Genomic DNA, 24664 nt, shown 5'->3' with positions numbered 1-24664 from the left:
AATTCACACACAAGACCGTTAAAGAGAAGATTTTTAAAAGATCAGAAACCACTGAGACAGTGGGGAGAAAGAGCATTTATTCAACTTCTGTTAGTCACTAGGGATTTCCTGTCATAATTCTTTCAAAATTACATTGATATGTCTACTTATTTAAGCACTTTGTTGGTACAAGCTAGGTTTTCACTTATTTCAGTCCAATAAGAATTAGAAAAGACAAATTAATGAACCCTAATAGTTAACCTCCCTGCCTCAGTGAAGAAGTAGGAAGCACCCTCAGGTTTTCAGAAAGAATTCAAATCTTCTTTAGACTGACCTTTTAAGAGACAATGGGGTTACTTTTCAGCCTGGAGTAGAAGAAAGGATAGTGGTTGAGTGATGGACAAGGAGAGTTAGATGAGAAAGCTGCTCATTTTTCAGGGGTTGGGGGAGGCTTTATTACTTTGCTTGAAATGCTATCAAATTCCAGAACAGAGATTATCATATATAAATACAAGTACAAAAATACCTTAATATCCATGGGTACAGTATATGTACTGTACCACTATATTACTATGCTGCTATAAAACTGTAAAGTAAGAAAATTTAGAAGAAACTTCTTTATTCCCTATTATAATACATAATGCTCCATGTAACATTATAAGATGTAATGCCTGTCATGTTTTTCCTATATTTACAGTATTTATTTTAGACTGATAGTCCTTATAGGGAGTTAGCTCTTTTATCATTTTAAATGACATTTTACATTATTGAATAGATTTCCAATATTAAATATTTTCTATCAAACAAAAGTTATTAGATTCCTACTTCTTACCGTACACCAAAAGAAAAAAATTATACACGGTAGCAAGGTAAATGTGAAACCATAAAAATACAAGAAGAAAATTATGGTATTTTTCTAATCATGGACTTCAGATGACCTTTTGAAGCATGGAACAGAAGACAGGAACATATGGGAAAACGCTGATAGATTTGGCTCCTTTATAAAAATTAGAAACTGAGCTCTCATATTTAATAGAATTTAAAACTTGATTTTTATCTTTAGTCATCAGGGTTTTGATGGCTATTAAATGGTTTGCGGGGGTAACTAAGTGGTAGGAGGGCAAATTCTAAGTTACTGTGCACCTGCTATTATTATCATGTCACTCATGTATAAAAGTTGAATGGTTACTTCAAAGGCACTTTTGATAGTAAACTTTCCATTTCAGCTTATTTCTGGGATTCACACTAACTTATACTAATTGATAGCTTTTTATTTAGTATTTATGCCATTCAGTCCTTTAAAAAAATCCCACGAGGTACTATCTTTATATTTGAGAAATGCAATGGTTCGGAAGGCCTAAGGGTTTATCTAAGGTCACACAGCTAGTGTGTATCTACTAAGTGCCCCATGACAGGCATGCTTAGAGACTGAGAAAGACCCATTAAAATATATAACAATACCAATCCCACAACTTTGAATTACCCTGAGACTCTTTGGACCTCATATGCCCCATCTGCATTGACGAGATATTAGGACTCCACATGTTCATCCTCCCCAGAGTTACGTTAACTCCGAAAATGAATTTGAGGGCACAGGGAAAGATGTATTATATGCCAGGCACTGTGGTAAGCACTTACACAGATTATTTGTCTTCTTAACAGCCCTGCAAACTAGGTGTTAATAGCTACATAAGGAAAACTAAGGCTCTGAGAGGTTAACTTACCCAAGATGCCTTACCAAAAAAGAAGTGATACTTGCTATAAGTGTCAGAATCTAGGTCCCTTTGGTTCCACTTCTCTTTACCATCTTTCTATGTAAACGGAAATATGGTCTGTCAATGAATCACAAGCTGTAATATTCTTTTCCATAGAGTTTGATAGTTACAGGAGTGTTAGAAAAAATATTTTTAATTAAGTGTAAATATCGAAAACATGATTTTTGCATGATACTGATTTTTTATTACAAACACCTTAATAACCAAGCACCCTCTGGTGTAAGAAGTTTGGAGGCTTTTCAATTTTAAGTTTCCTAAAGCCAGGGTCAGTGAAGGACAGCCTGTGGCCCAATCCTGCCCACCCCCTCATTTTGTTAGGCCCACAAGCTAAGAATGTTTTTTCATTTTTTTTAGTGGTTTAAAAATCAAGAGTATTTTTTGACACATGAAAAGTACATGAAATTCAAATGACAAGGCCCATAAATAAAAGCTTTATTAGAATATAGCTGGGCTTATTTGTTTATGTATTTTCTATGGCTGCTTTTGTGCTATATAGCACATAGAGTTGAGAAGCTGTGACTGTACGGTTTGCAAAGCCTAAGGTATTTACTATCTGGGCTTTTATAGAAAAAGGTCTGCTGACTTCTGTTTTACAGCATTTTACATATTCAGACACAATTTGAGTTTATGAATTTTTTTCTACTAAATTCTGAAACATTTTAAACTTTCTTCCCAGAAAGAACACTAAAGCAGTCTTGCTCTGAAAAAATTTTGAGACTGGGTTGATTTGAAATGACACCATTAGGTTATGGTTCTGGTGCCTAGTGGGTCCCACTTGAAAGGGCCCCTGCCTTAACTGATCTTTTAAATACATCAGTTAGCTCCAGGTGGTAAAGCTGGGTCTTACTGCCCAACTCGTCCTTCTGTTATTCATCTTGACTGTGTTACGGGTTTAGTTTCACAACCTTATGAGTTCATCTAGGTTTCTTGAATCATTTATAGGGATTTTCATTTTCACTCTCAAACTCTTACACACTTTCCCTGTGAATTTTTTTTAAACATAAAGCTCGAGTACTAAATGTCCTACACATATAAAATAAAGCCCATACTTTTTTCAGCTTTAAGAAATCAGAATTTTTTTGAATTGCCTTTTTTGAGAAACTAAACTTAATTTCATAGGTCACAGAAGAAAATACCTTCATATCCAAGGATCTCAAAGCACCTCTGGTGGAAATACATAACAAGGTAAAGGACATCTATTTATTTTTAAATACTATTTATTTCCTGGAGGAAATACTATTACATAGAAATATGTGACTAGTAATAGATGTGATACAGTCCAAGGCTATTTCGGGTTCCGTCAATGACTCACTTTGACTTTGGGCAAATCATTTCACCACTGTTGCTCTTTATCTGCAAAAACCGGACTTCATGCCTATGGGAGTTGCGTGGCTAATCAGCGCCTGAAAAATGCGTAGTGGCAGCTGCTACAAAAGTGTTGAGCCTTAAAAACAACCCCCTACCCCCTATTTGTATTCAGTTATGGTTGGGGTTTATTGTTAAACATTCGAAGGCCATCACTATGTTAAGTCCAGGGTGCTGCACAGAACAGATAATATCACTGTCCAGGAGGGTTTTTTTTTTAATCTAGGATTTTTGACTTTTTTTCTTTATTGTGGTTACGGGTTATTTTAGAATCCAGTAGTATAGCCACACAAAAACATTATGCTTTAAGTTGAAAACTATCGACTTAAAAATCTAAATAAACCCTCTCCAAAAAAAAAAAAAAAAAAAAAAAAGACCCTCCCCTAGTCCTCCACGCCAAGAAATCTCTGAAAACAAGAATTCTTCTCATATTTTTTTCCTCCCTGCAGGTCTCTATGTTATAGTCCTTGGAGGTGGAATAGGCATAAAATACTTTCACTAATAAAATATGACAAACCGCCGGATTATACGTGGCCGATTCCCAGTGATTGCACTGCCACACAAAGCAGAAAAGTAAATGCCATCATCCCCCTTAGAACAAAAGAACTTAGGAATAAAAAACATGGAGAGGGGGGAGAAAGCAGCAATAAATAAAGGTGAGGGAAGGACCCCCGTCTCCCGCCCCTCCCCGAAGCAAGCGTGGGACTAAGTACAGCTAATAAAGTGGTTCAAGGGTAGTTATTTGGAAAGGGGGCGGAGTGGCGATAGGAGGGAGCGGGCGAGCGGCGGCAGGGGGCTGCATGTTGCATTCGACTTGAGGTTACATCTTTCTCCTGTTGCCTGGACCACGCTCCCCCATTGCAGTGCTTCCCCATTGCTTCTCTTCGCTGCAACCCGCTCGGCTTTTCTTCTCCCCCTGAAACTGCTGTTGCACTGGAGGGAGTTGGGGCCGCTCCGGAGCCCTTTGCAGCTCCTGGCGGCGGGAGGGGCAGTTGGGCTTGGGCCGCTGAGTTAGGGGGGCCGCAGCGGGCTCCGGCCTCGCCTCGGCTGCAGCTACACGGGAACCGAGCTACGGCGCTGCACGGGCCCATCACTGCGGCGGCACCGGAGTTCAGCAGCCTGTGCTCCGCGCTCAGGCCCATCACACCGCCGTCGCCGCCGCTGCACTGGAGTTTGGCTGCTGCTGCCCTACTTCACTCTAGTTTAGTTTCACTCACTTTACATCCGGGTTTTTTCCCTAGGCAATGGGGACCGCAGCACACCCCGTTCCTTAGGCAAAGTGAAATAAATTCGCCGCACCGACACGTCAAGTAGTCCGTCCGCCGCGGGCCCCCACTGTCCCCCCCTCCGCGGGTCCGTCGCCCCTGGGGAGGAGGGCGTGCGTCCCGGAGCTGCGGGCAGAGGCGCGGCGGCTCGGTACGGCCGCCGTACAACTCCGCCCGGCAGCCCCCTCCCTCCCCGCCGTGCCCCTCTACCCCGGCACCTCCTCTCCCCCGCCCTCATCCCCGCTTTCCCAGCCCCAGTCCCTTTCGCCCGGCTCTCGGGAGCGGCGGGCACGCGCACGGCGGCGGCGGCGGCGGGCCGGCGGGGCCGCGCGGCGAGCTCCCGCGCGGGCGAGTGTGTCTGGGCCTGGGCGGAGGGATCCCCGGGCTGAGGCGGCGGAGGTGCTGCGGTCCGGGCCGGGTGGTGAATGGGCTGGTGGTGCTTGCTGCTGCTGCTGAGAGGAGGAGGAGGAGGATGATGAAGAGTTGGGCTTGTTTGTCTCCCACAGTTTCTCTCCTGCTGCTCTGACTACCCCCCATCCCTATTCCGGCCCGAGGCCTGTGTGTGTCTCCCGGAGGAGGAGGATCCAGTTCCTCCCCCCACCCCCTCCTCCCAGCCCCCCCTTGCCTGGGGAAGAGGAAAGAAACAGCCCAGAGAGAGAGAGAGTGAGAGAGTGAGAGTGAGAGAGGGAGCGGAGAGGCGAGGAGGAGGAGGAGGAGGAGGGAGAAGGGAACAACCTACCATCTTAACACACTAATACCTAAAAAGTGCGAGAGGCCCAGAGCAGCAGTACAGCGGCGGCAGCAGCTCCAGCTTCTTCCCTCCCTCCCATGAAGAAGAGTTCCCTCCTCCTCCTCCTCCCGCTGCTCCTGCTCAGAGTTCCTGCCTCCAGCTGCCAGGGGGACAGCCGCCAGCAGCAGGAGGGTGCAGTATCCCAGGTTTTCCATTCTCCTCTCCTCACTTTCCTCTTTCTCGAGTAGCTGCTTCCCCTCCCTCCCTCCCCTCCCCCTCCCGTCTCTGTCTGTCTCTGGTGTTTGTCTCTGGGAGGAACAGGGGCTGCCTGCTCGGAGTTTGTTGGGGGGAGGCAGGGGGAGGGGAGGGGTGTGTGGGAGGGAGGAGGGAAGGGGGGTGTTCTCATCAGGACCCCTCCGTCAACTTGAGATTTGAGCAGTAACTTCCCCTTTGGGGCGCCCCCCTGTGTGCCCTTCCTATTTCTCCCCCCTAAAAAAAGACAATGGAAAAACCTTGTCTCCCCCTTCCTTCCCGCTGCCCTCCACCCTTCCCCAGGATAAATTGGAAGTAAGTTTATGAGCAGCCTCGGGAACCTGGGCGCTGAGTGCAGGGCCGGAGCGGGTGACAGAGGCGGCGCGCGGGGGGCTGCGGGAGGGGGCGTCACATTGTCCCGGCGGGGGACCAGGGAGGGGGCTGCCGGCGGGGGCGGGGGCGCGAAGCTGCGGCCGCCCCCTCCGGTTCTCCCGGGCCTGGGGGTGGTCGGCTAGGCTCCCTCACCCCCATCCCCACCCCACCCCCACCTCGGGATGCTGTCGGGGGCAAGTTTTATTATGGTTATTTATTTAATTTTTTTTTTTTTTGAAAACCATCTTGTTTGGTGACTGTGGGATCTGGCTTTAAAAAAAAGCTGCGGCTGCTGACGCTGCCGAGCCCGTGCGTGTGTGTGTGTAAGTGTTGGTGCATTTGTCTTGGGTGGTCGAAGCAGCGTTGGGGAAATTCCGCTTATTCTTCTTCTTCTGCAACTTGTTATTCCAGAGAGTCTGCCTGCACCCCTCACCCCGGGGCCGGCCCTCCCGCACTCGCCCCCTCCGCCCGCGGTCGCGGGGCACCCCCGGGACCCCGCGCGGGCCGGGGCCCATAGGCCGCTCCGAGAGGGGCCGCAGCCTCCCCTCCCCCGCCCGCGCCCCCGCCGGGGGGGAGGGGCGCGCGGAGTGGGACTCTTTCCGTTTGGTCCAGCCCCGTCGTGCACGCAGTTCCCAACACTTCTCGTCATCCTCTCCTATCTCTTTATTCTGCTGAGCGGTGCTGTTAGCATTCTTTTCTCCCCTGACCACGTTCGCGATGGTGGGTAGCATCTAGGTGGCCCTAGTAGGGGAGGGGTTGATACCGAGATTGGGCATCGGGGAAAGAATGCCTCCTTTCAACTTTGTCTGTGGCTTGCACCCCCGGAGAAGGCCACACGCCTGTTGTAGGGTGCAGATGTGCTGAGAGTGATTTCTAAGTAGTTGAGTTGTTGAGATGAGGGTACGACTGCTAATGGTAGGCAGGTTTTGTTTTCATTGGTGAATCTGGTGTCATCATATTCCGGGCATATGTTGAAATATTCTTTGTTTAGGTCTTGAAGTAGAGAATCTCACTGCAAGTCCACGTTGTGTGTTTTTAAATGATGTCTCTGCAAGTATGGCTTTCTAGAATTTTAAATGTGAGTTAAGGTCCTGGCGTGTGTTGGTCTCAGCACTGGCCTTGACAGTGAACTTTGTGTCTGTGTTTTGGATTTCAAAGATTTGCCCCATACCTCCTGTGCGAGTTGTGCATTTTTGTTAATAGTAGGTGTCAGGAATGTAGATGCTAGAGCTGAGGACGTTAGAGAAGGAAGAATATTTATACATTAATAATTGACAACAATATTAGAATCAGATTAATAGGGACTGATGAAAGTTTTTAAAAATAATTGTGCACTCTAGGAAGGAAGCCTTTTCTTAGGCACACTTTATAGGGTTCTTCAGGGCAGGGATATGGACTCTCTTTAAGAGAGGATACTCATCTGCATCTGTGGCTTCAGTGAGGACCTGGTAAGAAGACTGAAATTGGGGCTAAGACATTTAAGTGTACTTTTCAGTGTTTATGTTGTTTGTTTACATGTGGTGTTCACTCATGTTTGGGCAGTAGAAATAAATAGGTCAGCTTTTCTTTCGGTTTTTGAAGATAGACCCCTCCCCTTTTTTTAAGTTTCGCGATATGTTTCACAGCATTGTAGGACACTGTTACTGTATTTTTACTGGAAGTACTATTATTCATTTTTATTTTGGTAAGTTCGTTCCTATTCTCTTTTTCTATCTCCACTTGTAAATGAAATCTATATTTTGGACTTAAAACAGCTTACAAAGGCCATTTAAAAAGTGAGGAATATGTTTTAAAATCTCAGGACATATCTTCTGATGCAAAAAGGAAACTTTTGTGTGCAGTTTAATTCATGTTTATAAAAAAATCTTTGTACTTAAAACTTAGATGTACAACTATCCTTAGGTGAACAGCATAGTAATAGTGGAGAAAATTCCTAAAAACACAAAACTTCTGGCAAATACTTTAGAAATATGCCAGGTACTTTTTTCTATGTCAGACTTTTGCTTTTGTCAACATAGTGTTTGCACTATGACTGGCATTGCTTGGCTGGCCATAATAAAGTCTTTTGCTTGAGTGCTTTTAAAGGCTTTTTAGCATTGTTTTTAGATAATTTTGCAAACTTTATTTAGGCATGTTGCACTTTGGACTCAGGCAGGTTTTTATGGAAGTGGAATAGTAGTAGGTTAAGAAAAACTCCTACCTGTGCTAGATTTTTTTTAAAGAGGTATAAGTGATGGATGGGGCTCTATTTATTTTAGCTTTGAGTGGTCCATCCTTCTTGCCATTCAGTCATCTGGAAGGAGCTGCCTCAGAAATACTCTTCTTCTGCTTACTTGAAGAACTCTAAATGCTATCCAGCAGGAGGTGCTACAGCAAGACAAAGCAAATCTGAGTTGTGAAGAACTTGCCAGTTGTTACTGCTCTACTTAGCTTCACCTAAGCAACAGAATTAACACCTTAAAGTTCCAGAAAGATTTTGAGTAAGTCCATTAAAAATTCCATTAATAAATTACATTTATTACTTGAAACTTAGGTCTTGAATTGCCTTTTACCTGCTTACAATGTTACACACAGGTTTGTTACTGTGGCTAGTTTAAGAATGCCTGGTTTACTGCTGTTAGAATTATTTTGTTTTGAAGAGGAGTTAGTCTTGTGTTGGTGAGTTGTATGTTCAACACATATTTTTAAAAATTGTGTGCAATGGCTGTAAACAAAAGTTGGTATGACTTGTGGCTTTAGGTTTTTTGATGATCTGAGTCATACAAACTTTTGTTTACAGCCATTTCAGATATTGTAGACTTTTTTACGTGTTTTTTTTTTCCTTGAATCTATGGACAGTGACCCTAGTAGATAAATTTTTAGGCATTGATGTATTTGAGTTGGCCTCCAAAGACTGAGATTCTTGAACTATAAGTAAAGTTTTATCTGTTGGTAGAGGTCATTGTTGATATGTCCATTAGTAACTCTTAATAATAACTGCATGAAAGTAATTTCATAGCATTTACAGCTGTTAGTGTTAGGTGAATTGATTTATTACGGGAAATATGCTGCTGTGATGACTTATAAAGTTTTATATCAAAGTTTTAAAAACTTAGGAATGTGTAGGAAATACAAACCTTTGAAGTCTGTTTTCTAGGCATAATACTGTAATTTTTTCTCAGGTGGAATGAGAGAATGCATGTGACAGTTCTTTGTAAATTGTCAGATGCCATGCAGATGTTAGTATTGAGATAGAACTAAGACAGACGCTTCTGTCTTTAAATGTTAACTTTCTCCGTATCATTTGGGAAGTGTATTAAAAGTGCAACCTGGACACTTTATGAAGTTTTTTTTTTTTTTAATACTGCTAGGGTTACCAAAAAGCTCTTTGTTACAGTGTTGAAGCTTTGTTTAAAAAAGTGCTACTTAGGCAGTTTCTCATAATTCAAAAAAAAGATCATTTTTCCTTTTATAGATCTTGTGAAATGTGTATCTGCTATTAAAGTTTTTCTTCAGTTCTCCATTGATGTGATAGTAGTTAATTTTAGTGAATATTTAAGTTCCTGAATTCTTACATAGATTGTTATTTATGCAGAGTAACATGTCATGATTAAGGTTTTGATTGATTTTGCTTTTTGAAAAATCCTTACTAACTAAAAATTTCAGGTATGTTTCAAAGTGAAAAAGATGTATATCCGTATGCATCAGTATTAAGTACACATGTACATAATTTTTGTTTTTCTTTTTCAGAGGGATGCATAAGGAAATGACTACTCAAATCTAGAGGAGTGCACTGAAATATTTTTGTGTAAAAATAACCCAAAAGTTTAAAACTCAGAGCCTTGAGTTGTGCCTTCTTATGAAATAGCCCCAATTGGAAATTAAGTAGAGAAACTTGCTTCTGTGAAGAGTGAGAAAAACTTTAACTGTTTATATAAAAATGAAACTTCTTCTCAGGGTAATAGTAACTTTTTCATCCTATAGACAATAATAAAGATTTTTTGGAGGGAATGCTGAAATTAATGTTGTATTAATGTTCTTTTAAATTTTGTTGTATTTTATTGCTGAAGGTTTTGTGTTTAATTACTTTTCAAAGGGAGAGAAGGATTAAAGTTTTCTGTCTCTTATCTTTGACAGAATTCCTTTACATTTATATTCCAGAACTGATTTCTTAAAACATGTTTGAGTCTTCATGTTAATTTGTGCTGGGAAATATTAATGACTTATGTTGACTTCTCAGGAGCTTTTTGTACATGGATTTTTTTGTAGGCCCTAAGTATTGTTTAGGAGCACAGAATATATTTTGGTCACTTTAATTTTCCCAGGTGTGTATTTTTGCTGCTTTCAGATTTTTTTTAAAGGGGTAACACTGCATTAAATTTATTTTAGATAATTATTTTTAAATAGCATATATTTTCTTCTTTTGTGTTTGTGTATATACGTGGCCATACTATTTTATAGGCTTTCATATAGTTCTTATTTGTGTACTACATTTCTGAAGACTTATCTTTTGTGACAATGTTTTAAGACTTTAAAAAATAGCCTTTATATTACTTGTCTATCAATTCAGTGTTGCACTGGGGTGGTAGTGAACTCTTCCCTTTTAGAGTATGATGTGAAGTTCATTCATCCTTTGGTCTTTTCTAAAGCAACTTTCTTAGACCAGATCTTGTTTGGCAGTTTGAATACCCCTCCACTACACTGCAAAGCACCCCTTTTTTTAGAAACAAAAAATAGTTAGCAGGTCTTGGTTGAAGGAAGCTATTCTTTCCTACATTTTGGAATCATCTGTGGAAATGTTTTTTGCTTTTTTAAGTAGACAAAAAAGTGAACCTGTAATGTGGAGATAGGAAAGGGATGGGGCTTAACAGGTTGGTGATCTAGGCTTTATTTTGACTCTGTGGGCCTAAGGGGAAAAAAAAAAACTTAAACACAGAAGCCAAAAAGATGGGTTTTGTTTTATTGTTTTGGCTGCATTGATAATACAAACTGTCAGTGCTTGAGGAGAAGGAGCAGCAGAAAGGAATTGATTTTTTTCTGCTGCAGATCCAAGTGTTGTTAACCATGTGCATCTCTAATGCAGCATACTTACAAATCAAGCAGTAGTTGATTTTTTTCTCTCAACAGTCAAAACCCTAAACTGGTTTTAAAAAAATCTTTAAATAAGTACCAAAAACTTAAGAGTACTGACAAAAATTTCCTGATAAAAGTGGGTGATAGTAACCATGGCAACTGCTATCTCTGGCCTTATGGACGGTATGTTGTATTGATGAAGCTTCAGATCCTGTGGTAGTCTGTCACTTTTATGGTGAAATGTAGTAGGGTTTGTTGCAGGTGATTTTTAGCTGGATTGTGTTAAATTTGTGTGCTAGCTTATCTTTCCTTCTTAGGAATTTCTTGGACTGTATTCCACAGCATGTTTGTGAAGGTGCTGTTGCCTGAAAATAACCCACCACCTGTGTTAGGCCTCCTGATGCAGATTGTACTTAGTTCTTTCCCATCCTCCTTCCTCAGTCTTGCAGAAAATAGGGGTGTGTGTAGAAACTGTATATATATAAATTACAGCCCAATAATTTGTTAGTGGGCTTGGGTTTATTATCCACATGGGACATGTTATTGATAGCTTTAAAAAAAAATCCTTTGTGTTTTTAGAAGAGGTCAGTAGGTAAGAGAAATGGGCCCCCTGTAGTTCGACTTTTTTTTTGCTATGTGTTCTTTCCAGAAACCTGTGTGTGCAATGAGTGTTGACGAGTGGAGGATGTAATATTGAGTAAGTACTTGACAAAAGAGGAAGTTAAGTGTTGTTTTTTGTGTGTGATGGTATTAATGTGTGTATTACTGTAAGAATGTATTTCCTAGTGGGAAGTATTAGAGTGTGCAGTATTAGAATAAGAGAAATATTTTCTAATGAGAATTTGTCTTCACGAAAATTTATAAAACACAACTTTAAGACTGTTAAGTGAAAACCTGGTATAACAATGAAAACGTTTTTGGGGAAGGGGATAGAGACATTTGAAACAATCCAACCAAGATTTTTGAAAAGTTGTTTTAAAAATTACATTTTTTAGTAAAAATTACATAAAATCTTCTGGCTTTTTAAGCATTCCTTTTATATGCTTACCTTGTATAAGGTTTTTCTAATGTGAAAATGTTGATCTAAATATTAATTGATACTTTTTCCAATACATGCTAAAGAAGTTCTGGCAAAGCAGAGAACAAACAAATTAGATTTGAATTTGACTAGGTCCTGATAATAAGATCTAGTCAAATATCGTTCTGACTTTCTTGAAAGTTACTATGGTGGGGTGAAGTGGTTTAGTAACTACAAGTCCCAGGATGCATTGTGGCTTTGAGATTAGAGCATTGCATGCTGGGATCTGTAGTCTATTTAAACCGTACAGGGAACCCTTCCTTCCCTCTTGTCTACTCCATTTTATACACAGCTTCCCAAGCCTGTAAGAACTTAATGCTAAGTAAAGTTTGATTGCTAATATTTTGATTATTATGGTGCTGATACCCTAAAGCGAGTCTTCAGAATCACCCCAGTGTTTTAGTTTACCTTAGATTAATTTGTTATTTTTATCAGTTGCTGTTAAGATGTAAAATAACGTTAAGTATTATTTGTGTGTGTCTATATATTTAAAATTTTACTTGGCAATTGTGATTTTTTTGTCATTTTATAATTATAGCATGATTGATTGCTAGTATGGATATTAGAAGCTTATTATTATAGGGCCTGATATATATGCCATTCTCTTTTCTTTGGGGACAGTTATTGAGTAAAGTTGGATGGAAGGTTTTTTGTGTCATTATTTAAGTTCAGAGTTTTTTTTTATTCTATAATAATTGTCAATGTCTCGAATCCCAGTATTCTTTGCATGGAAAATTAATACGGTTTTAGCTTGAACTTAATACTCAAAGATACAGTCTGAAAGGTAGAGAGAAAAGTAAGGGTTCTTTAATAATTGGTTTATACAGTTGACCATTGAACAGCTCGGGCTTGAACTGTGCTTGTCCACATGTGAGGTGTTTTTCCAATAAATATGTTGGAAAATTTTTTGATGTGACAATTTGAACAAACCTTTTCTTTCCTCCAGCTTACTCTATAAGGATATACTGTATAATACATATAACATACAGAATATGTGTTAATTGACTGTTTGTATTGTCAGTAACACTTCCTGTCAACTGTAGGCTATTAGTAGTTAAGTTTTGGGGGAGTCAAAAGTTGAATTTTCAACTGAGCAGGATTTGGTGCCCCTAACCCTTTTGTTGTTTAATAATCAACTGCATTTTCATTAGTAAAATTGGATTTTCTGTTCTTTTGAGGGTTCTAATACTTTAACTTCATTACCTAATATTCAGCATGTTGTGGGGATTCAATGTTAAAATCTCTGGAAGTGCTTAGCACAGTGTCTGACATAAAGTACAGCCTTAGTAACTGTTTAGCATTAGCAGTAGTGGTAGTAGTGGTTCTTGTTATTTAATAAATAGCATACTTCACATTACTCCTCTCTCGATATTTGATCAGAAGCCTGTTCTGACAAGACCTTGAGATTTTTGGCTTGTGGTAATGATGTGGCAATTCCTTAGGATTTTTTGCTGTACATAAAATGTCTTTGTGCCTCAGTTTCTTACTAAGTGATACATGCCCAAAGTCAAACAACCAGCCATAGCAGAATTTTGACCAGGATTCAGGTATGCCTATTTAGTACACTTTGCCACTGTACCATAGCCCTTAGTTGACTTTGGAAAGTTCAAAAGATAATGAAAGTTTCTTTGTTGATAATGATTCCACTGGTAGAACATCCAAAGTAGTTGATGAATGAAATAAGATGCTGTAAAAATGTTCCTCATGTCACCATGTATGTAACCTTGGAAAAATTCCAGTGTGTTTAGACGCAAGACCCAATCTATCACCACAATTCATGGTGTTACAGGACTGAGCAGCCCCAGAACTAAAATGCTGTTTCAGGCCTGCTAGTTGTACTTAATGTGTTAGGTTAAAAAGATTGTAAGTCTTTACATTATTTTTCTCTTTTAGAACACTCTTTAACTTCTTTTAGGCTCTTGAACTTGTAGGATATTTTTATCTGTATGGCTGGTCCATTTTAGTTTTTTGAGACGGGAAAGGGACACCTGGGAATATTGAAAAATGTAAGCATAAGTTGTGATGTACGTGTCTTAGTTTGAGTGTATGCACAATCAGGGAAGTGTCTTTTTTACCTGCTTGGCCAATATCTATTCCAGCTTTTTCCTTTGTGCATAGTTCCTGGAATTTATTGCTGAGGGCTACTGTGTTCATTTAAGAAAACTCTGCCTTTATAGTAGTAATTATTAAAGTACTTGTTGACACAACAAACCAACCTACTGTAATAGTACTAACCTACTTTCTCTCATAAATGTGAACTGAAATTTGTTAATGTCTGTATATTAGACATTAAATAGATCCTGTAGATGTGTCAAAATTTTGTGAAGTCTGATCTGATACACTTCCACATTGTAAATGGTTTTATTTATTTATATTAACTTTTCTTTTCAAGACCTAACATTAAAATGAAATAAATTCAATAGTTATGAAGAAGTTAAATACGAAGGGCTAAATATACAAGGGAAATGGTCTCTGGTATTAATTGGCTAATGCAGGAAATACCAGGTTTTGATGAATTCTCTGCATCTGTGATTTGTAGATACTGGTATGATTCCTGAAATTCTAAAATTGGAAATAAGGAGAATAAAACTTGGCAGTCATGTGTGTGATTCCATATAGAGGTCTCTGACATGCCTAAATTATTGAGCAGTTTTTTTTTTTTTAATGAAATGTCTCAGGCCAATGTACATGAAACAGTTGTGATGATATCAGAAGACCCGACCAGTCCTGTCACTAACTGTTCACTCTTGGGAAATTCAGCCTTGCTGGGTTTTACTTTTCCCTAAGATAAAATGGGGTAATGGTAAGAGCCACCTTCACTATGCTGTCTTAAAAGGACTAGATGAGATAGTACTCATGAATGTACTTTATAGACTAAAGTAGTACAGTTTATTGACAATGCAGGTTTGAACTATACAGGTCCACTCATATGTGGATTTTTTGCAATAAACATTGGAAATTTTTTTGAGATTTGTGACAATTTGAAAAAACTTGCAAACCACATAGCCAAGAAATACTGAAAAAACTTAAGAAAAAGCTAAATATGTAATGAGTGGGTGAAATATATGTAGATACTAGTCTATTTTATCATTTACTACCATAAAATATACATATCTATTATAAAAAGTTGCTGTTTATCAAAACATACAGAGACCATACATCATGCTACTTGTAGTTTAAAGAAATGTAAATAATGCATGTAACAATTAGAATGTGTTAATTGTTTCATATTAACTATTCATATTATTGGTAAGGCTTTCTGATCCATGGTAGGCTATTAGTTTTTTGTGGAATAAAAAGTTATATGTGGAGTTTTGACTGCATGGGGGTTAGCACCCATAACTCACATTGTTCAAATGTTAACTCTACATATGAATTTTTAATCACTAATAGATGGCTAGATTTTAAGATATTTGTCTTTTGTGTTAATGTCAATACTTTAAACAATTTAAATATATGAGTTAGAATCCTAATTGGTGATCTGAACCCCCTCCCTCCATGGCCAGCAACAAGTGTATTTACAGCTTAGTTCTTGACCGTATGCACTGATGTATGTGTGTGTGTGTATATATACCTAATATATATATATATATACACACACACATATATAATGTATATATATAAGTATCATAAATGTATTGGTGTTTTATGGTAATAAAAAATTATGGGCTTAAATATTGAAAAGTTTATGTGTTAATATACAGACTTACACAAATATACACACACATGTATGTTCTTTGAGAAATGGCATAGATCTAAGACATTAAATGTTTCACAAGTGTGAACAGCTTTGTACTTTAGTGTTAATCTGTTATAATATTAATAATACTAATTTAACTTTTACTGAGTTTATTGTGTATAATGTTAAACTTTTTTGTATATAGGATCTCACTTAATTTTAATTTTTGCCACAATATTCTGAGGAAATTGAAGGTTTTCCTGGGATCATATAGGTAGCAAATACTACAACCTGAATTTAAGCACCCTGGTTTTATTCTAGAGCCCCTCTTTTTAAGTGTCCATAGTGCTGTACCAAACTATGAAATTTGTAAAGAAACCTAGAAAATAAGTTACTAAAAAACTTTTGATTTATTTAAGTGGCTGCAGCTATGAGAATGTTTCATGTTGATTTTGGTTGGGTTAGGTTGAATATTTTGGAAATGATAAACATGGGAATGGAATGCAACGGAAGGCATTTGGAATAGTGCCTGTCTTGTCATGATTGTATACCCATTGCCAGGCACAGTGCTTGGCATTGAGTGGGCTCTAGTACCTATTTCTTAAGGTTAGAATTTGGGCACATTAACATTTTTATTTTATACATTTTCTTAGTAAGTACAAATAGTTTTGTTTGCTGTTTCAGTTAGTCCTGTGTAACTATCAACATTTTAGAGGTTTTGTTGATGAATGTTCTTTCTCTTAAGAAGTGTATAGGCAATGCATCTGAGTTATGAAAGTAATTCTAGCCATAAAGATATGTATGAAATAGAAAATTAAAGTCATCCCATTCCCATTCTACTTTGAAATTTTCCTGTGAATTTAAGTATGTATAATGCATAAACACACACACACACACACTTTAAAAATAGAATTATATCATAATACTCTCTTGAAGTTTACATTTTTCAGGTGGCTGTTTAAGAAACTTGCCTGTTTTTAAAAATAAGGCTCAGGTGGGAAGTGGGAGTGAGTTTGAAGAAGAGAGGTGGGTAAGATTTATCCATGAAGATTCTAAAACTATGCCCTAAACTGATTATTACCTGTGAGGCAAACAGCATTTTACGTTCTTTTTACTTGCACCTAATGCCTTTGAGATGGTGACTGTTAATTGTAAAACTTTAAAAACTGTTAACCAATTAAAAATGACAACATTGTTTTCTGCCCTGCTCAAGTAATTTAGGAGGCATCATTTCAGAATTAAATTCTACTAGTTTATTCTGGCAGCTCCTTACAAAAAGATCAGTTGTGGTTTCACATGACTTTTTTTTTTTAACTGATGGTCTCTTCCTTGGAGGCATTCATTCAACATTTACAAAGTTTTAAACTAAGAAATTTCTTGTAATACTTTAGTTAGTAGAAGCTCAAACCAGTACTGCTTAATTGGCATACAGATAGATACCCTGCATAGGAATTAGTCCTCGAACTCACATCTTTCTATGGGTAGTGTTGTCACCTGATCTCACTCCCATCCCTATCCCTACTTACTCAACCACCACCAAATGCTATACTGATAATATGTTATCATATATTTTAAAGCAGTGAAAAGGGGTAAAAAAGGTAAATTATTTGAGTACCATTCATTTTTCTGGCATTATAAAAAAAAGAGTCAAGCCCTTATAATCTACATTAAATATAATCTTTTGATTCTGGCCTTGAGAGTTTTAACTTGTTGCTAAGATTATTAGTCATAATTCCCCTTTGTAATTTTTAAATTAAACTCTTTTATTTCATAGGTAATAAGTTTTTCATTATAGCAATAAAAATAAGTCTTTCTTTCTAATCCTAGAATGTGCTCCTACCATCTAAGGTGTTTTATGCTTATTTAGACCCACTTTTAGTGAAGTGCTGAAGCCTGGCCTTAAAATTCTAAGAATTGGATCTGATAGTAGTAGCAGCTTATTTAAATTATAGTATAGTCAAAGTTGTAACAAGCCAGGATGAGAGTATTTCTTACTGGTAGCATTCATATGTGTTTTTCATTTTGTGTGGCTCAGTCCATGCTGTAAAGAGTGTGTTGTTATTTTTCAAAATAGTCTTATAAACATACAAAGGGCTCAGTTTATGTTATGGATGGTAAAACTGAGGCAGAGACTAGAATTTGAGGAAGTTAATTGCAGAGCATTATTTTCCTCTCTAATTCTAGTGTTAGCCTTCTTAACCTGTGATCTTCAAATAATAAAAAATTATGGCTACCAGTAAATGTATATTTATATGTAATTTTCTGAACTAGTGTTTTATGTATGTTATAAAACATACAGGAAAGTTAAAATATGAAATAGGGTGAGATATAAAAATATGTTGTAGTAATTTCTTTCTGTGGCCCTCTTCCTTCCCCAGGGTGGGTGCATCCACTTGGTGACTAGTCCTTTTAGATAGGCATTCTTCGGCAGAAGAGGCAGCCGTGGGGACACCTGGAGGACATTTGGTGCAAGGTGTGGGGCTTTTAAGTTGGAGTGATCTTTTGCAGCTTTTTAATTTTAAAGAAACAGCCTTTCTGTGAAAGGCTGAAAGATTGAGACTAAAGGCCTTAAGAGAGGTGAGCTTAAAAGACAGAAATGCAAGCCTTATTTGTTTCCTTCAGAGTTGACCAAAGAGGAAAAAAGGCTGCTAACCCTGACAACTCTTACTCCCACTGTGGAGATGTCAGTGCCTTTTTCTGTTGTTGTTAGGCAGTTTATAGAACGCAGGACGCAGCATAGCTTGGTAAGCGTCTTCTCTGTGCCTGATATGACATAACATTGTGGAGTATGCAGCATGCATGTTAAGTACAAGTGGTTGTATTTGGCTTGCTGCTGCAGTATTTGTGAGGATGTCTTAAAAAGCAGTTCTCATTTGATAGAATTGGGTATGTGCAAATTATCAAAATCATTTCATGGGAACCAAACTTTGTGACTTGAATTATTCTATTTAGTTTTTGTTTACTTCTTTCCGCCCCCACCCCCAATACCTCAGAGCAGAATTCTTTTTCTGAAAGGAACAGATGCTGTTAACTTATCAGAACCTGATACTAAAAATCCCACAAAAATCTTTATAGTATTTTCTTTATTTAATCTGTATGCCAAGCATATTTTAATTATTATTGTTAGAGGTCTTTAAGCTGATGGTTCCTCTCCATCCTTTCTGTGCTCAGGGCAGATAGATTAGGCATGCCAAATTGACAACTTGGTGTAAAGAAATAATGACCACTGAAATAAAACGAGTTCAAATAAAAAGCAAACCAGATACAAATGTAGAATGAAAATATCTTTTAGTAAAATGTTAGCATGCTGTACTTGGAACAGATGCCACATTAATTCAAAAGAGAGCCCAGAAAATGTGGCAACTTTACGATGTCAATGGAGGGAGCTGCAGTAGTTCTGTTCTCATTGTGTCAAGTTCTCATTACCTCCAGGTTCAGTCCTGTTCTTCAGTATATTTATTTACTGTATATATTACATGTTTATATACAAATATTAAGTCTATGCTTAATATTTTTACTTATGTAATAATCAAATGCATTATTGTGCTAGTAGATATTACACTGAAAATAGCCCAATAACTTGTAAGAGTAATGATTCTTATTTTAAATATGCATTTCAAAATATGCAGAATCTGAGGTAAAAATGGACTTTTCTCTGCAATCTTCAAGTCATATTTTTTTTAGGCCTATCCTTTCTGAATGTAGAATTTGGACAAGTTACAAAACTGAGAATTTTACATTTTTTTCTCATTTAAATTCTAGTTATCATTGGACATTTGTTATGATTTTTAAGTAGCTTAGATTCATTCATTCCTTTTGCAGTGTTTTTTATAGTGTTTGGGAAGAAGAAAGGGTGATGGAAGGATACTGCTATACACACCTGGATACTTCCAGAGTGACATTCAATTTATAGAAGATTGTACTGGAACATCTGAATTGCCATTTTCTTGCAGTGCATTGTTAGTGTGGGTTTGAGTGTGGAGAGAGATGGGCTAGGGGCTCTTAACCAGATTTACAGAATGCCACTTCCTGAGCAGTGCAATGATCTAATCACCAGGGGCATAGCCTTTGTGTCTGTAAAGAATTCTGGTGTGTACACTTAGAAAAGCACTACTAGTTTTCTCTCAGTTAATTGAAGCACAAAGACTTATGATTTAATAATTTTGTTGAGAAGATGAAAAGTTTTGCATTCATGTAATTCAGGTGAAGGGGAAGTTTTTGGCATGGCAATACAGCACAGTGGTTGATTAATTGGCATTGATGAACCCAGTCTGCATGGGCTCAACTCCTGCACCATGCATTAGTTCTGTGACAATGCCCAAATCACGTCATCTGTTGAGCCTTTGCCTCAGTTTCTTCATATGTAAAAATGATTAATAGTACCCATTGACTAAGGTTATGAGGAATAATGAATTAACGTGTAAACTACACATAGTAAATGCTAAGTAAATGGTAGCTCTTGTATTATTACTTAACCTTAATTCTCAACACCTTCTCTTTTCAAGGCTTGAGACAAATGTTGCATAGTGGGAAAAGAGCCCAGGCTTTGGGGTTTGACTCCTGGATAGGAATCTCAGTACGATCCCTTAAATTTGAGTGTGTGATTTGGGCTAATTATTTAAGCTCCTTTCAACAAAGGAGCCTCCTGTACATGCTAAATACTCTGCTGTTCACTTGGACTTCGGTTTCTTCATCTGTGATATAAGGATGGTAATACCAACCTCCTAGGATTGATGTGAAGATAAAATGAGGAAATCTTGACAGTTGACAAACATAGCTGCCATTGTCATTTTTACAGCCCCACTAAAAGTTGATGGGAAAAGAGTAGATATGGAACAGCTTAGCTGAAAAGGAAAGTTTTTTCCTGAAACATCATGGTGAGAAAAGGTATGGATGGAAAAAGTGTGTCTAATGAGTGCTTGTTTGTAAATGTCTATGGAGAAACAGGAAATACACGGGAATACGTTAGTTTTAACAGACTTTAAAAAATATTTCAGGATACTTTATTAAAACCCTTAGTTGTATACTTTTCTTTTATACCAGTATATTAATGCAGTTTACAGTAGGTCACAGCCTCAGGTCAGTAGTAGACTAGGCATTATGACTAAAGTCTAAAATACTTATCAGCTGGTCAGTTCAGTGGTCTTGCTGCTCAGGGCAAGTTACTTGTGTTTAACCCTTGAAAATGCTTGTATGTACTAACTGATAGAAACAACTGTAGAATCCCAGAGATGTAAAAGAGGCACACAAATGCTTTCCACTAATGACAGTTCATGTGCTTTCTGATTTGGGGCATTTTGCCTTTGTGAAATTTCTTATCTGGTGCCTGGTCTTTTCTTGTGGTAATTGTTTTTTTTCTTTTTGTGTTTAATCATGATATGTTACCTATATTGAGCCTAGAAATGGCCTAAGAACCTGACTAATGGCCTAACTGTGGCCTACGCTGACTACAAGAAAAGCCACTTTTTAAAGTCTCTGCCTTACCATGATCTCAGATCTCAGATTTTCTTTTTGTAAGGAATTTGGTTTTTAATACATCCATTAGTGTGTACCTATCTATGTGTGTGTGTGTGTGTGTGTGTATGTATGTATCTATCTGATAAGTGTAACCAGTAATTGAGGGAAGGGGAATGATCATTAAGAGTGAAAGAATTAGTTTTCGTCATTCAGTGCCAATTTGGATATGAAACATTTTTGCTCTTTGATCTGTATAGTGTGTTTCTGGGATTCCACAAATGTATTTGTAATGGCTTACTAGAACATCCTGAATATAGTATATGTTACCATTAATGAGCATTTGAATTAAAGTACAACTCAATTTACCCAACTGTACCATTTCATAAAGGCCTAGTAGCTGGATAGATATTTTGGATTTTTTGGAGATTTATGACAATCTGAAAAAGCATTTTCTTTTCTCTGTATTACTTTGTTGTACAGTATAATGTGTTAATTGACTCTTACCAGTAAGGCTTCCGGTCAGCAGTAGGCTATAAGTAGTTCTGGAGGAGTCAAAAGTTACAGAATTTTGACTGCATGGGGGGTCAGTACTCCTAACTACATGTTGTTCAAGGGTCAGCCATACTGTATTTTATTTTGTCTGTGTTCCTAAAACATGCTTTTCCTTTGTGAGCAGAAATTCTTGTTAACAAGTTTGCAAAGTTCTGTGCTTTAGCTTAACAAATATTTTAAAATTTAGCTCAACAAATATTTTAAAATTTAAGCAGTTTTATAGCATACATGCAATTTTATATGTATGGCTTTCTTTTAATTAAAATTCTAATGTTACTTTACAATAACTAGAGTAATCAGTAAGTAAAGCTTTGTAGTTTTTCTTTTTAACATTAAAAACATATTTATTTTGGTATCATTAATATACAATGACATGAGCAACATTATGGTTACTAGACTCCCCCCACTATCAAGTCCCCCCACATACCCCATTACAGTGACTGTCCATTAGTGTACTAAGATGCTATAGAATCACTACTTGTCTTCTCTGTGTTGTACTGCCTTCCCCGTGCCCCCCCCCCACACATTATGTGTGGGAATTGTAATGCCTCTTTTTGCCCTTATCCCTCCCTTCCCATCCACCCTCCCCAGTCCCTTTCCCTTTGGTAACTGTTAGTCCATTCTTGGGTTCTGCGAGTCTGCTGCTGTTTTGTTCCTTCACTTCTTTCTTTGTTCTTATACTCCACAGATGAGTGAAATCATTTAATACATGTCTTTCTCCACCTGGCTTATTTCACTGAGCATAATATCCTCTAGCTCCATCCATGTTGTTGCAAATGGTAGGCTTTGTTTTCTTCTTATGGCTGCATAATATTTCATTGTGTATATGTACCACATCTTCTTTATCCATTCTTCTACTGATGGACACTTAGGTTACTTCCATTTCTTGGCTCTTATAAATAGTGCTGTGATAAACATACGGGTGCATATGTCTTTTTGAAACTGGGCTCCTGCATTCTTAGGATAATTCCTAGGAGTGGAATTCCTATGTTAAATGGCATTTCTATTTTCAGTTTTTTGAGGAACCTCAATACTGCTTTCCACAGTGGTTGAACTAATTTACATTCCCACCAGCAGTGTAGAAGGGTTCCTCTTTCTCCATATCCTCGCCAACATTTGTTGTTGTTTGTCTTTTGGATGTTGGCCATCCTAACTGGTGTGAGGTGATATCTCATTGTGGTTTTAATTTGCATTTCTCTGATGATGAGTGATGTGGAGCATCTTTTCATGTGTCTGTTGGCCATCTGAATTTCTTCTTTGAAGAACTGTCTGTTCAGCTCCTCTGCCCATTTTTTAATTGGATTATTTGCTTTTTGTTTGTTGAGGTGCATGAGCTCTTTATATGTTTTAAATGTCAACCCCTTATTGGATATGTCATTTATTAATACATTCCCCCATACTGTAGGGTACCTTTTTGTTCTATTGATGGTGTCCTTTGCTGTACAGAAGCTTTTCAGCTTGATATAGTCCCACTTGTTCATTTTTGCTTTTGTTTCCCTTGCCCAGGGAGATATGTTCATGAAGAAGTTGCTCATGTTTATGTCCAAGAGAGTTTTGTCTATGTTTTCTTCTAAGAGTTTTATGGTTTCATAACTTATGTTCAGGTCTTTGATCAATTTCAAGTTTACTTTTGTGTATGGAGTTAGGCAGTAATCCAGTTTCATTCTCTTACATATAGCTGTCCAGTTTTGTCAACACCAGCTGTTGAGGAGGCTGTCATTTCCCCATTATATATCCATGGCTCCTTTATTGTATATTAACTGACCATATATATTGGGTTAACATCTGGACTCTCTATTCTGTTCCACTGGTCTATGGTTCTGTCCTTGTGCCAGTAGCAAATTGTCTTGATTACTATGGCTTTGTAGTAGAGCTTGAAGTTGGGAAGTGAGATCCCCTGCTTTATTCTTCCTTCTCAGGATTGATTTGGCTATTCAGGGTCTTTTGTGGTTCCATATGAATTTTTGAACTATTTGTTCCAGTTCGTTGAAGAATGCTGTTGGTATTTTCATAGGGATTACATTGAATAAGTAGGTTGCTTTAGGCAGGATGGCCATTTTGACAATATTATTTCTGCCTATTCAGGAGCATGGGATGAGTTTCCATTTGTTAGTGTCCTCTTTAATTTCTCTTAAGAGTGACTTGTAGTTTTCAGGGTATAGGTCTTTCACTTCCTTGGTTAGGTTTACTCCTAGGTATTTTATTCTTTTGATGCAATTGTGAATGGAATTGTTTTCCTAAAGCTTTGTAGTTTTAGAATTAGCATAACATATATATAGTAAGTTTTCTTTAACTTACCCTGTATGCAAGGCCTATAAATGTTGCTTCTTTGGGGTGAGGGAATTATAAAATTATTAGAAGTGTATTTCATTTTAATAAATATAGGAGTTAGAAATAGGCCCTGTGGGGTCTTTGGGGTTGATTTAAAGAATTACACAGTTTTGAAGTCAGTTCATCTCTGCCTAATTTGGAAGAGATGGGCTGTTTAAGACAAGGCTGAACTCTTGAACTTGTGCAGGAACCTCTCCAGTTCAGTGGTGCATCAGCTCTCTTAGAGGCCATCCTTGGTTGTGCGCACTCCCTCTGTTGCCTTTCCTCTACTCTCTGCTTTCTTTTTGCTCTTCTCTGCATACACTATCCTGTCTGCTGTTCATCACTTCCTTCAAAGGCACCACCTTACTCTCTTTCTCTTAAAAACAAAATAAAAAACCATTTTAATTATTAGTTTTTAAACAGATCTGTTATAAAGACCTAAAGGCTTTCACAGTTTGTGGACCCGCCCTTTTTTGGGCTTTCGCCAGGAGTTGGATAATAGATAGCTTAAAATCACTTGTAACTATTTGTGAAACATTTCATATCTGGCTTAAGAGAGAAAATAGAGACCTTTTTACTTCAGAAGTGGCTGTATTTTCTTTCAGGTGTTGAGGTGGGGGCAGAATGGGGGAAGGACAGCCTTGTTACCTAAGTAAGATAAGGGAAATAGGAAGCATTAATTTATTAGATTGCCCTCTGTAGTCCTGTGGACATAATTGGAGAAGAAAATGGAAATGTTGGTGTTGTGGATTGTCAAAGTACTTTGATTTAGTAATAGAGGGGCTAGGAAAATTG

The 24664-nt window shown here is 38.1% G+C and overlaps 2 protein-coding genes across 20 annotated transcripts in view; one reads left to right on the top strand and one right to left on the bottom strand.

Annotated features, from left to right (window-relative positions):
* Positions 1-1708: 1708 nt before the first annotated feature.
* LOC140844692 (uncharacterized) lies at positions 1709-5329 on the bottom strand. The gene is made up of 2 exons (XM_073217721.1): positions 5124-5329; positions 1709-4836 (listed from the first exon to the last, which is right to left on the bottom strand). Exons 1-2 carry the CDS (start codon positions 5327-5329, stop codon positions 4338-4340), a joined length of 705 nt encoding a protein of 234 aa, XP_073073822.1. The 3' UTR covers positions 1709-4337.
* PHF21A (PHD finger protein 21A) overlaps positions 4844-24664 on the top strand; it is a 282000-nt gene continuing 262179 nt past the window's right edge. For 9 of the 19 annotated variants that reach the window (XR_012122694.1, XM_073216482.1, XM_073216485.1 and 6 more), the window contains exon 1: positions 5183-5320. The gene's annotated coding sequence lies outside the window, so the exon portion shown is untranslated. Of the gene's footprint in view, positions 5321-5376; positions 5682-6021; positions 6062-7996; positions 8219-9467; positions 9676-24664 lie in introns of those variants that run through there. The other 10 variants (XM_073216474.1, XM_073216479.1, XM_073216471.1 and 7 more) reach the window with 8 other exon arrangements.

The sequence above is a fragment of the Manis javanica genome, chromosome 11 (genome assembly GCF_040802235.1).
Source record: "Manis javanica isolate MJ-LG chromosome 11, MJ_LKY, whole genome shotgun sequence".
In the NCBI taxonomy this organism is placed as follows: Eukaryota; Metazoa; Chordata; class Mammalia; order Pholidota; family Manidae; genus Manis; species Manis javanica.
Note: the sequence above shows the minus strand (reverse complement) of the source record. Positions and strands in the feature narration are given on the sequence as shown.

Bases quoted from the DNA above. Each gene is read 5' to 3' on its own strand.
- LOC140844692 (XM_073217721.1), bottom strand. From the start codon at position 5,329: ATGGAAAACCTGGGATACTGCACCCTCCTGCTGCTGGCGGCTGTCCCC. The intron at 4,837-5,123 runs GTAGGTTGTTCC...TCCTCCTCTCAG, and splicing joins GGTATTAGTGTGTTAAGATG to CAGCAGCAGCAAGCACCACC.